General features: G+C 39.2%; 1 protein-coding gene across 1 annotated transcript; it reads right to left on the bottom strand.

Annotated features, from left to right (window-relative positions):
• Window positions 1-6,850: 6,850 nt before the first annotated feature.
• LOC119675264 lies at window positions 6,851-12,221 on the bottom strand. The gene is made up of 3 exons (XM_038086454.1): window positions 11,583-12,221; window positions 8,545-10,438; window positions 6,851-8,460 (listed from the first exon to the last, which is right to left on the bottom strand). The coding sequence occupies exons 1-3, from the start codon at window positions 12,219-12,221 to the stop codon at window positions 6,851-6,853; spliced, it is 4,143 nt and encodes a 1,380-aa protein (XP_037942382.1).
• Between the last annotated feature and the right edge of the window lie 275 nt (window positions 12,222-12,496).

Here is a 12,496-nt window from a genome sequence, read left to right as displayed (position 1 = left end):
CATATAGATCCTCAAGCTCGCCTCTCAAATTGTCTTCAGGTTCCAAATCTTCAATTCTGGTTTGATAGCTCATCAGCTGCGTGAAGTACGATTCTAGAATGCCTAAACGGCATTTTAGTTCAATATGCGTTAAAACCGTTGTGTCCGATTATGCATTTCGTTGTATGATGGTCCTGATCCGAGTTATATTCTTCTTCGTGTTAGCACGTTGCTGTTTAAGTTCAGTAGCCATAATAGCCAAATTAAATTCATGCAGATGCAAAATTAAAATATTGTAAACAATTGATATATCGAAAAATAAGAAAAGCAACAATAATTGCAATGGAATAAATCGAAAGCAGCAGCAAAATGATAAAATATAACAAAAAACAAAAAAATAACGTAGCAAAATGCACAAATTAAGACGAAGTCAAGAAGCAGCAAAGCATCGCAGGTGACAGCAAATGTAACAGCAAGACAGCGTAGTGAGAACTAAAGTGAGCAAGTGATGAAACAAAGTGTCGCAGCAAGACAGTAAATAAAGTCAAATCAAATGCAGCAAATGTAGAACGAACGGCAATGAACTATAAAACGAAACGGCGACGATGGCCTTGAACTAAACACGAGATTTAGTTTAAATACAATTATATAGAGCACTTTAATAATTAATATTATTAGTATTATATTATTTAAGCACGTCACTAATTTAAGTGGGCGACGACAGTATGAGCCACGAAAGCAAGTACAAAATGTAGTGATAATCTAATTGCAAGAACCGTTGAACGAACGGCAGCGACAAAGCAACAAAACGCAATATGTAGTGAGCTAATTACACGAACCGTAGAACAAACGGCAACAACAAAGCAACAAAACGGCGACAACGGCCCGAAAATGAGAATGTTCGAATTTTTATTATTAAATAAACAACACATACATTTAATTCAAAGTTTTTTTATAAAATTATATCACTTCAAAATATGCACTTTGTCAAATACCTATCGTGCCCCACATTGAGCGCCAAAAATGTACCGAGAAGAGTTTTTCTTAGTAAACAACAACTAAAAAGTGAAAAAAGAAAAACAACTGATCTTTTTTTATTATATTAATTTACATTTGTGCAACAGGGTTGCCAATAGTACAAAAATTTCATTATTTATGTTAATTATTTATTTATTATTTTATGTCACTGAGAGTGTATTGTTACCCAATACCTTATATTTAAGATTTAATTGGCGTCTTTTGGCTTCAATATTATTTTAAATAAATGTCTTACAAGCCACACTTCATCAAATGCCTGTGCTGGATCAATAAAAACTGCCGTACAACATTGTTTTGAATGTAAAGCTAAGCGTATTTCGTTAGCGACTCTAAGGACCTGTTCAATTGTTCCATGTCCTTTGTGAAAACCAAATTGATGGTCCGGAATTAAGTTTTTAATTGGTGGATTTTCTACATCAGCTGAGATAGATATGTTAGGCTGGAAGTCATTGATTTGGAGATTTGCTGAAAAACATTCTGCAGGTGTAGTATCAGAGTAGTTTCTTTGTCTTTATCGCTACGCGCCCAAGAGTCATATTGTTTGCGTATAGGAGGTTCTCTTTGAATTGGGGTCGTCTCGCATTACGTTTAGCAGAAATAAGCATATTCAAGGTCGATGGAAAAATTGTTTTTTCACATTATCATGCTGGATAACAGTACAATCAATAGCATCGTCCAAATTCAGCGTTGTAAATATGCACTTACCGTATAATGAATGCGTGAAATCTTGCATGTTTGTAATGGGGTAGCAACTACAAGGTCGCCATAAGCCATTTCCTTTCCGTACCATATTTAGTGGGAGCAGAAAGTAGTTCACTGCTTCGTCATGTAGTCGACAGTTTGCAGTTTTTGCGGATTTAGTCGCCGTGCACACAAAAAAACAGGCTGACGTTTGGTGATAATTTGTTGACGAACTGTAGTCTTAAGCTCGTCGTTGCAGTTGTATGATGCACATTTGGTACTTACCTTCGTTTGATTATCGCTGAGGCATCTATGTTTCACATCTACCAACAGACCGAAGTGTTTCAAGAAATTAGCACCTAGGATTGGTTTGGAAACGTGGGCGATTGTGAAATTCCAATCAATCTTTTTACAGTAGCCCAAATTAAAAGAACAGTTTGTTTCCTTAGGTTGATATAGCGGAACCGTTAGCTGCATAGAGTAATCGAGGTGTTGGTTGCAGCTTGGGATTCTTGAAACGAGACACTGATAATATGGAGGGGTCGGCTCCAATATCTATCAAGAATTTGAAATACGTATTTCGGTCGGTGATGAACAGGCGATTAGATATATTTGTAAATTGGACTTCATCGACCGCCTCGGATGAAGTCCCTACTGGTTTCCCTGTTGTTTGAAATTGCACGGTAAGGAACTATTTTTCGCCTCAGTACTGAAACGGTAGTGATAATAGCACATGGGATAACCTCTTACCTGACAAACAGTACAGTGAGGGACACGTCACTTGGGATCTGGTGTCCAAAATCTTGCGCTGTTTTTATCTCAGCCGCCTGCCTATTCAACGCCTCTATGGCTGCCATAATATGATCTTTGTTTTGTGTTTATAAGTTGATGAGGGCAACAGAATTGTAGTTTGCCATTTCTAATATAAAGTCTGCCTGTTGAGCACATTTGTTCACGTCTGCTTCGGAAATTGAAACGACTGCTCGTACTGCCTCAGGTAAACGGTCCAGCCACAATTGTTTGATGGCTCCAACACTTACAGCTTATTGGCTTGTTGTCATCAAGTTGACAGTGGTTCATCAGTCGCTGCAGTTTTCTATTTTCTGAATCAACGAAAACTTCGATCAGTCGTATTTTGATCATCTCGTGTTTTGCAGTTGTTGGTGGAGCACGAATAATATTTGCAATATTTTGTAATGTAGCGCGCTGTCGAGGTTGCCAACTACGTGAGCGTATTTTGTTTGATCAGTCATGAGCCTGCATTGCGAAATTGCTATTCTATTTGTATGAAGTACAAATCAGGATCTCGTGTGCTGAATGCTGGCGCTTTTATTTCGATTTGGCAAATGTCGCCTCTAGGTTGTTCTTTTGCTATGACTCTTTTACATGACTCTCTGAATACGATTTATTCAATTAATTTACTTATATATTATTCCTCATTTCATAGGAATAATATATAATCTCCTCATTTCGCCTGCAATTTGATAGTGCTGCTAACCCTAATAGAGAAACTTCAGTGGAAAGGAAGGGAACACAAGAAATGAGGTGAGAAATCTTGGTGTGAGGTTGGCGACCTCTTATCAGTTATAAAATCTATTACCACGAATCCAACAATACTGATCAGAGAAGAACACCCCCAAGATATCGACCTACGCAGCGTATAAAGGACAACGATTTTAAATTAGCAACATGGAATATTTTGAGTATGCTTCAATCAGATAAAACAGCAGAAATAACTTTCGAACATAGAACGTATGACATTACAGTAGCGTGTCTACAAGAAATAAGGTGAAAGGAGCATGGCGAAATCAAGAAACAAGATTATAGCATTTTCTACAGCGGCGCCGAAATTCAAGGTCACAAAAACACAGGTTTTTACATCAACAAAAAAACGTGAAATAGTGTAAAGGCTTTCGAACCAATAAATGTACGTATGTGCTATTTGTGACTCAAAGGTAAAGTCCAAAATATATCAATTTTGTCGGTCTATGCGCCGACAGAAGAAAGTGAAGATTGAACAAGGATGAATTCTACGATAAAATGTCGAATGTATGCAGTATATTAAGTAGGTATGATATTAAAATACTTTTTGGCGACTACAACGCAAAGATCGAAAAGGAACAATCAGTAATACAATAAGTCGCAGGAAAACATTCGCTCCATGAAAATACAAACGATAATGGTATACGTCTATGTAACTTTGCCGAGTCCCAAGGACTATTTATAAGTAGTACATCAGCACAAGTGTACACATAAACAAACGTGGAGAATACCAGGACAAAATGATGCCAATCAAATTGATCATATATTAGTAGATTAGAGACATATGTCTTCAGTTATTGACGTACGATCTTACCGGGGTGCAAATTGGGACTCAGATCACTATATGGTTGTTGCGCGTATTCGTCAAAGGATATTGGAGAAGATTCCATAAACGCTGAACTGATCAAATACGCCGGAGAAGAGCTTCACAAGCAGATACATGAATTAATACTTCAAATCTGGAGAACAGAAAAAATGCCAGAAGAATGGTATAAAAGCTTAATAGTTTCTATCTATAAAAAAGGCGACAAAATGAGCTGTGCTAACTACAGAGGTATATCTCTTCTTAATGTTTGCTATAAAATATTTTCGAATATATTATATAAAAAACTAAACATGTACGCAGAAGAAATACTGTGAGCTTATCAATATGGTTTCAGAACCTGTCGCCCAACAACAGACCAATGCTTCGATAGGTCACAGATTTTCGAGAAGTATTATGCGTTCAACATTAACATATATTGTTTATTTATAGATTTTAAACAAGCCTTCGATAAGCTCAACAGAAAATATATTGATTACTATTTAAAAATCTTGGTATTCCGTAAAAATACATTAACTTAATTAATATGATTCTAATGCATGCAAAAGCTAAAATAATCCTGAATGGTGAACTTTCAGACAAATTTGAAACCAAATCTGGAATACGTCAAGGTGATTCTCTATCGACGCTCCTGTTCAATCTGACTCTACATGCAGCTATCAACGAAATAGATCAAGGTGGTACAATATTTTATAAATCTACACAAATATTCGCCTATGCTGACGATATCGTCATTATTGCAAGAAACAAGTAATATCTTCAAAGCGTTTTCATACAACTAGAGCAAGCTACAAAGCAAACAGGCCTCAGAATAAACGAAGGAAAAATTAAATACATGACAAAATTCCCCAAGATAGTCAAATCAGAATAGGCACCTACAATTTCGAGTCTATAAACGAGTTTAAATATCTAGGCGTAGTTCTCAGCACAAGTAAAGATGCGACTCTTGCAATATCAGATCTTATTCAAGCAGCTAACAGAGCATATTTTGCCCATGTCAAGCTTATGAAATCAACGTTACTTTCACTTCACTTCACTTAGTTGGCCATTAAGTTATTCGAGTAGCCTCCGCCAGACAGCCTGATTAGTTGCTTTCTGACGCCAGTTGGTAGTGCCGAGCGCCCCCAAATCGTTGGTCACCTGGTCCTTCTACCGAAGATGCGGACGTCCTCTACCCCGTTTTCCTCCTGCGGGTACCGAATCAAATACCTTTCTAGCCGGAGCACTTTCTTCCATTCGCACGACATGACCAAGCCAGCGTAACCGCAGAATTTTTATGCGCTTAACTATGTCAATGTCGCGGTATAGCTCATACAGCTCATCGTTCCATCTAATTCGATACTCGTCGCCAACGCGTAAGGGACAGAATTTTTCTCTCGAATGCTCCTAACGCCTTCTCATCACTGTTGGTAGTTGTCCAAGCTTCTGCACCATACAGCAGGACAGGCATGATAAGGGATTTGTAGACCGTTCGAATTATCGTTTCCATCATTAGGTTAAAGTAGTCACACGACAAAGAGTCACCCTGTCTGAAACCTCGTTTGGTATCAAACGGCTCGGAGAGGTTCTTTCCAATTCTAAAGGAGCTGGTGGTGTTGCTCAACGTCATTTTACATAGCCGTATAAGTTTTGCTGGGATACCAAATTCAGACATAGCGGCATAGAGTGTGCTTCTAGTCGTAGTGTCAAAAGCAGCTTTGAAGTCGACAAATAGGTGGCGTGTGTCGATTTGTTTTTCTTGAGTCTTCTCCAGGATTTGACGCTCTGTGAATATCTGGTCTAGAGTGGATTTGCCAGATCTGAAGCCACACTGATAAGGTCCAATCAGTTGGTTGACGATTGGCTTCAATCTTTCACATAGTACGTTTGACAGAACCTTACAGAACCTTAAATTCCAATCGCTGGGCATGCATTCATCCGACCAAATGTTGCGAATTAGCTGTAGCATACATTTTGATAGCTCTTCGCCACCAGCTTTAAACAGCTCAGCCGGTAAACCATCGGCGCCTGCAGCTTTGTTGTTTTTGAGCCGCGTTATAGCTGTTTTAACTTCATTATGATCGGGAGGCGGGACGAGTATTTCATCGTCAACGATTGAAAATTCGTGATCATCTTCGCTTTCAGTCACATTGCTACTACCGCCATTTAGTAGTTTCGAGAAGTGATCCCTCCAAATATTAAGCATGCTTTGGACATCTATCACCAGATTACCGTTTTCATCTTTGCAGGAATTAGCTCCGGGTTTATAACCATTTGTCAGGCTTTTAATTATTTGATAGAATTTTCGAGCCATATTCCTATCGCCCAGCTTCTCAAGCTCTTGGTACTCACGTCTTTCTGCTTCCTTCTTTTTTCGCCTGAAAAGACGTTTCTCTTCCCTTCTCTTTTGCCGATATTGCTCTTTAACAGCGCGCGTCGCAACTGACCGCAGGGTGGCTTGATATGCTGCGTCTTTCTCTGCGGTAGCATTGCGACACTCTTGGTCGTACCAGCTGTTTCTTTGTATACGGTGATAGCCGATCACCTCTTCTGCAGCGATACGCATAGAGTTGGAGATGTGGTTCCATTGCGCGCATATATCGGCTTCTTCAGATTTTTTTTTTTTTTTTTTTTTTTGCGATTCCTTCAAATAAAGACAAATCGTTTTAATATTGCACCTAGTACAAATAACAAAAAAAAGGTACTAATAAGCAATTTGATTTTAATATTTAATGTAAAAAAAAAAAAATGAAGCTATTTTGCTACTCGCTGTCCATTAAGTCTGCCACTGTTTTCCTTTTTAGCCGTCTACCAAGGGTTTTTCCAAGTAAAGTCTGGATTACTAGTTTGTTTTGTAGCCAAGTCCGCAACATTTAATTTTGTAGGAACGTACCGCCATTGTTCTGCTTCGGACAACTCCTGGATTTCTGCTATGCGGAACATTACAAATTGTTTGTAATCTCGTGGGTCAGATTTTATCCACGATAGAACAGCCTTTGAATCGCTCCAATACGTTATACTGGTCACTTTCAAGTCTATTGCCCTTTTTATGTTGTTTCCTAAGCGTGCTCCCAATTCCGCCGCGAGTAGTTCCAGTCTTGGAATTGATATTGGTCGTAATGGTGCAACTTTTGCTTTAGAACATATCAAGGAAACATCTATGTTGTTGCGATTCTTCGCTCTTAGGTACACCACCGCTGCATATGCAACCTCACTTGCGTCCACAAAGACATGCAATTCAATGGAGTCTGCATCCTTATTAACCGTAGCGAAGTAACATCTCGGTATCTTCACATTTTTCACACCGCCAAGCAGCGACAGCCATTTGTTCCACTCATCAACTAGCTCATTAGGAATAGCGTCATCCCAGCTAACTCCACTTCGCCAAACTTTTTGAAACAAAATTTTTACGTCAATAATGTAAAAGGTAAGCATCCCTAAAGGGTCGAATATTGACATCATCAATCGTAGCAACTCTCTCTTCGTAGGTAATCTATATCCACTTAGAACATCCTCAGTGGCTTTGGTAAACTTCAGATCAAATGTGAGCATATCAGTGTCGGTTTGCCAATGGATTCCCAATACCTTCTCTGCCTCAAATGTATGGTCTATACGCCTTCCAGCCGAGCAAAATTGAAATTCCTGGCCTTGGTTACCTATAGCTTTCAGCACTGCGTTAGAATTTGAAACCCAATTGCGAATATGGAAATTTGCTTTCTTATGAATATTTCTAACCTCATTGACTAGATTAATCGCTTCCTCCACTGTGTCGACGCTATCCAGCATGTCATCTACATAATGCCTTTGTAAAATACATTTCACTGCTCGCGGAAACTCGGTTTCGTATTCGCGTGCATTACTATTTTTTACCAGTTGTGCCAACGATGGTGAACATGTTGCCCCAAAACTCATAACTTGTAGCAAATAAACGTCTGGGGGTCTGTTATCGTCACAATTTCTCCAAGGGAAGCGTTGTGAATGTTGATCTTCTTCTTTCACGAGTACTCGATGAAACATCTCTTTAATGTCGCCACTTATACCAATTTTTCCGATTCTGAAATTAACAAGAACATCTACCAACGAAGTGAGCAGATCTGGACCTTTCTCCAAACACGCGTTTAACGAGACTCCGTCATATTGTGCAGCTGCATCCCACACTAGTCTTTGCTTTTGTGGTTTATTCGGATTACTGACTGTAAACATCGGTAAGTACCATTTACGTGGATAATACCCCTCGGCTTCGTTAGGTTTCAGCTGGCGTATATAACCTTTCGCCTTCATGTCATCGATGTGATCACATACCCAATTTTGCAATGTTACATTGGATTGCAGCTTGCGCTCAAAGCACTGAAGTCTACGCAGCGCCATTAAGTAATTATCCGGCATAGTAATGTTATTTGATTTCCAAAGCAATCTTGCTACAAAGTATTCACCATTTCGACTTATTTTTGATTGCATACTTTTTTGTTGTTCCAACTCCATATTTTCTAGTTTTTTCTTACTTTCAATAACGTTTTCATTACTGACAAAATCTTTCACTAAACGCTGCAAACTTAGATCATCATCGCATTCACAGATGTGTAAATTTAACGTTTCCCTAATAGTATTAGGTTCGTGCTTAATTATTCCATATATGGTCCAACCGAGTCGAGTTTTCGTTGCAGCTGGCTCATTCTTGCCTCCCTCTCTGAACTTCATTGGCATAGCTACCTCTTTATTGCTTAGGCCGATTATCATTCGAGGCCTAACGTTTTGATACGATTCTACTGGTAGTCCCTTTAAATGTTTATACTTATCGGTAAGTTCTGTCATATTTAAAGATTGCTCGGGTAGCTCCAGCTTAGCTACTGAACGCACATTGCACAACGAATACCTTTTACCTTCGCGTATTTTGGAGACTTGCAGGTTGACCAGCTCAGAATCAGGTTCCTTGCGTACCGCACCATCTGTCCATCGTAAACAAAGATCTTTCGTTTCACCTTTAATCCGCAGTTGTCTTAATACGTCTTTTTCTATTAACGTTGGACCAGATCCGTCATCCAGAAAGGCATAAATATTGCAGGTAACACCATTTCCATATATTGTAACTGGAACAATTCTGTACAGCGCTTGTGAAGTTAGTTGATGATGAACCGCCAACGTTTCATTTGCCCCACTTGCAGTTGAACTTGTTTGTTTATGTAGCAATGGGTGATGTTTCATGTTGCAATTGTGTATACCGCACTCTCGGGTCCTCTTGCACGTTCGAAAATCATGCTGCAGTAGACATCTTCCACATAGTCTCATTTCACGCACTACGTTCCACCTCGCGTCTGTTTTTAGTGTTCTAAACTTTGCACACCTTTTTAACGCATGTGCCTCCTTGCAATAAAAGCATGCTAGAATTTTGTGCTTATCGCCTACTGCACCCTGAGGTTCTTCTTCGTGAAAATTAATGCGTTGCGCTTTGCGCCTTTCATTATCTACACTGGCTCCAGCACTAAAAACGGGCGATACATTACTTGCTGCTTCTGCTAGTTCATATATCCAGTTGCCGAATGTTTTAAGTGTTACATTGATATTACGCGATGCAACAGCCCACTGCAATCGCATTTGCGGTGGTAGTTTTTCTACAAGCTCTTGGATAAGCAACGGGTTCACTAAGTGTGAATGTAACTCTGAAGCCTCCATAGTTGCGATCAAATTTTTTACCTCTAAGGCGAACGTAACAATTGTGTCCAATTTATTTATATTAATGTACACTGCTCGAATTTTAGTAATTAAGTTATTGATTATGTGTTCTGGTCTTCCAAATACCATTTGAAGAGTTGACATTATTTCTGGCACTAATGCTGGTATCATGAGCCTACTGCTGACATATTCAAGTGCCTTACCCTTAAGGGCACGTTGCAATCGTAAAAGATTCTCGTCTTCACTGAAACCACATAAACGTGTTGAATTGCTGAAACTGCTGTAGAAAAGTGGCCACTCTTCCGGCTTTCCGGTAAATATAGGCAAATCTCGTGGAACGACATGACGCGCATTACTTTGTTCTATCATCAGCGCCGGTATAACTTTCGATACTGCTTGGGCTTCCGCCCTATCAGCTGAACCACCCAACTGAACACCACAACCTTCGTTTGGTTTGCTGTCATCGTTGTTCATACCAACCTGCTTCTTCACCCATTCTAACGTCCTATGTGTCCTTACCTCACTCATGCCTTCACCCTTAACATCATCCTCGCCTACATACTTCAGCATTATTGTACGTTTCTTTTCTATATATTTCATTTCGGCTTTTCTTTGCTCTTCTAAGTACTGCAGTTCGATTCTCACGCTGTTTCTTGACATGATTGAACCGCCCTTACTTACCAAGTCCTCCTCACTTGGTGCCTTATCTGGAACCCCTCGTGAAACCTGCAAAATGACTCCATTGGTCACATGCGTCGCATTGCACCATCTTTCCACTCTTCACCTTTTTGCACACGGCACATTGTACAGTCGACTTCTGGCTGCCGGATGACATATTTTTCTTTTTATATGTGTTCCCGATTAAAAGGATTTTTTCGGATTTCTTTCCAGGCAACTCGCCACACTATTTTCTTTTCTCGATTGCCGCAAGATTTTTACAGATTGCCACAAAAATTTTAAAGTTTGTTATTGACCAATTTTAAAAGCGTTGTTCTTTATTTGATGCTTTAAAATCTTAAAATAAATTTATTTACCTCTAGTACTTAAAATTAATTCTTTTTTACTTACTTTTGGTCACAGCAACCGTCTTGCTCATTCCGGAACTCAAAAACAAAAGGAAGCACCAATGACAATCAGCTGACACATGAACTGACAGTTCATGTGTGCACTGGGTTGCATTTTCCAATTATAGCCGCACGGTTGCAACGACCAAAGCAAGTTTACACATTTTACAAATATTAACTTTTAGGTATTGAGTGGAGTTCTAACAATTGTAGACCATTAGTTTGTTGTGGATTGCCAGTTTAGAGCGCCTGCCTATGAGGTGGTAAAATTTGTTTAGTTTTAGGTCAAGCTCTTCTCGTTTTTTCTTAATATGCGCTTTCCAGCGCAGCTTGGCGTCAAGCGTAGTGCCCAGATATTTGGCTTCGTTGGCGTGTGGAATTTTTGTGGCATCGATATGAATTGGAATATGGTTATAATTTCTCAATGAGAAGACTATATGTACTGATTTTTCCTTATTTAGCTTGATTCTCCATTTTTTTGCCCATGAAGCAATTTGATTGACTGTGTGTTGCAGATTAGCCGTCGCGTCTTCTATATTGTTTTCGATTGCTAGAACCGCAGTATCGTCTGCAAATGTTGCTGTAACTAGTTGGTTTGCAGAGGGTAAGTCGTGTGTATACAGGAGATATAGAATGGGCCCAAGAATGCTCCCCTGCGGGACGCCTGCGCTAATCTTCTTTAGTGCTGAATGTGCATCTTCATATTTAACACTGAAGTACCTGTCGTTTAGATACGATGATAGCAGCTTACAGTATTGTATAGGCAATAATGATTTAAGTTTATGGAGTAATCCTTCATGCCAAACCTTATCGAAGGCTTGTGATACATCTAAGAACACGGCACAACACACTTTCTTCTCTTGCATCGCCGATTCAATGGCATTTACGACTACATGTATTTGGTCGATGGTTGAGTGGTTTTTTCTGAAGCCGAATTGATGATCCGGAATTAAGCGTCTTCTCTCGATTATTGGTGATAAACGCGCTAGTAGTAGTTTTTCAAAAAGCTTCGATAAGGTTGGCAATAGAGATATTGGCCTATATGAGGATACATCATTGGGAGACTTCCCTGGTTTGGGTATCATAATTACCTCAGCGAATTTCCAAAAAATGGGTTCATGTTTCAAACGGAGGCACGAATTAATTAAATCGCATAGGTAGATGATGCAGTTATTGGGTAAGTTCCGAAGAACATCAGCCGTTATTAAGTCAAAACCAGGAGATTTTTTGAGTTTCATTTTTAAAATTTGTTTTTTCACTTCTTCCGTAGTGACTGGAACAATTTCAGTGTCGCTTTCGGGCCAATTTGTACTTGACCCAATAACATCTTGGCCTTCATTTGGACTGAAAGTTTTCTCTAGGTGTTCAGCAAACAGGTTCGCCTTTTGAGAATTTGTTTTAGCCCAGTGAGTTTCGTTTATTTTTACTGGGGCAGACTGCTGCATTGGTCTGTTAAATGATTTAGCAGCTTTCCACAAAGAGTATTCATTATTTTTGTCTGCCGTGAGGCCCATCAGAAAACTATTAAAGGTATTATTTTTGTATGATTTGATGGCTGTGCGTAACTTTTTAGTTGCTCGGTTTAGTTGCGATTTAATTAACGGACATCTTGTTGCTTGCCAACGTTTTCGCAATTTTCGCTTCTCCGTAATCTTTTCTGTGATAAAGGGTGGGTATTTTTTACCATGTAGAGTTTGTAGTTTTGGTGTTGGTGTACTGT

The sequence above is a fragment of the Teleopsis dalmanni genome, chromosome 2, assembly GCF_002237135.1.
Source record: "Teleopsis dalmanni isolate 2A chromosome 2, ASM223713v2, whole genome shotgun sequence".
Lineage (NCBI taxonomy): Eukaryota > Metazoa > Arthropoda > Insecta > Diptera > Diopsidae > Teleopsis > Teleopsis dalmanni.
The sequence above is the reverse complement of the archived record's forward strand: the minus strand, read 5'-3'. Positions and strand labels throughout refer to the sequence as shown.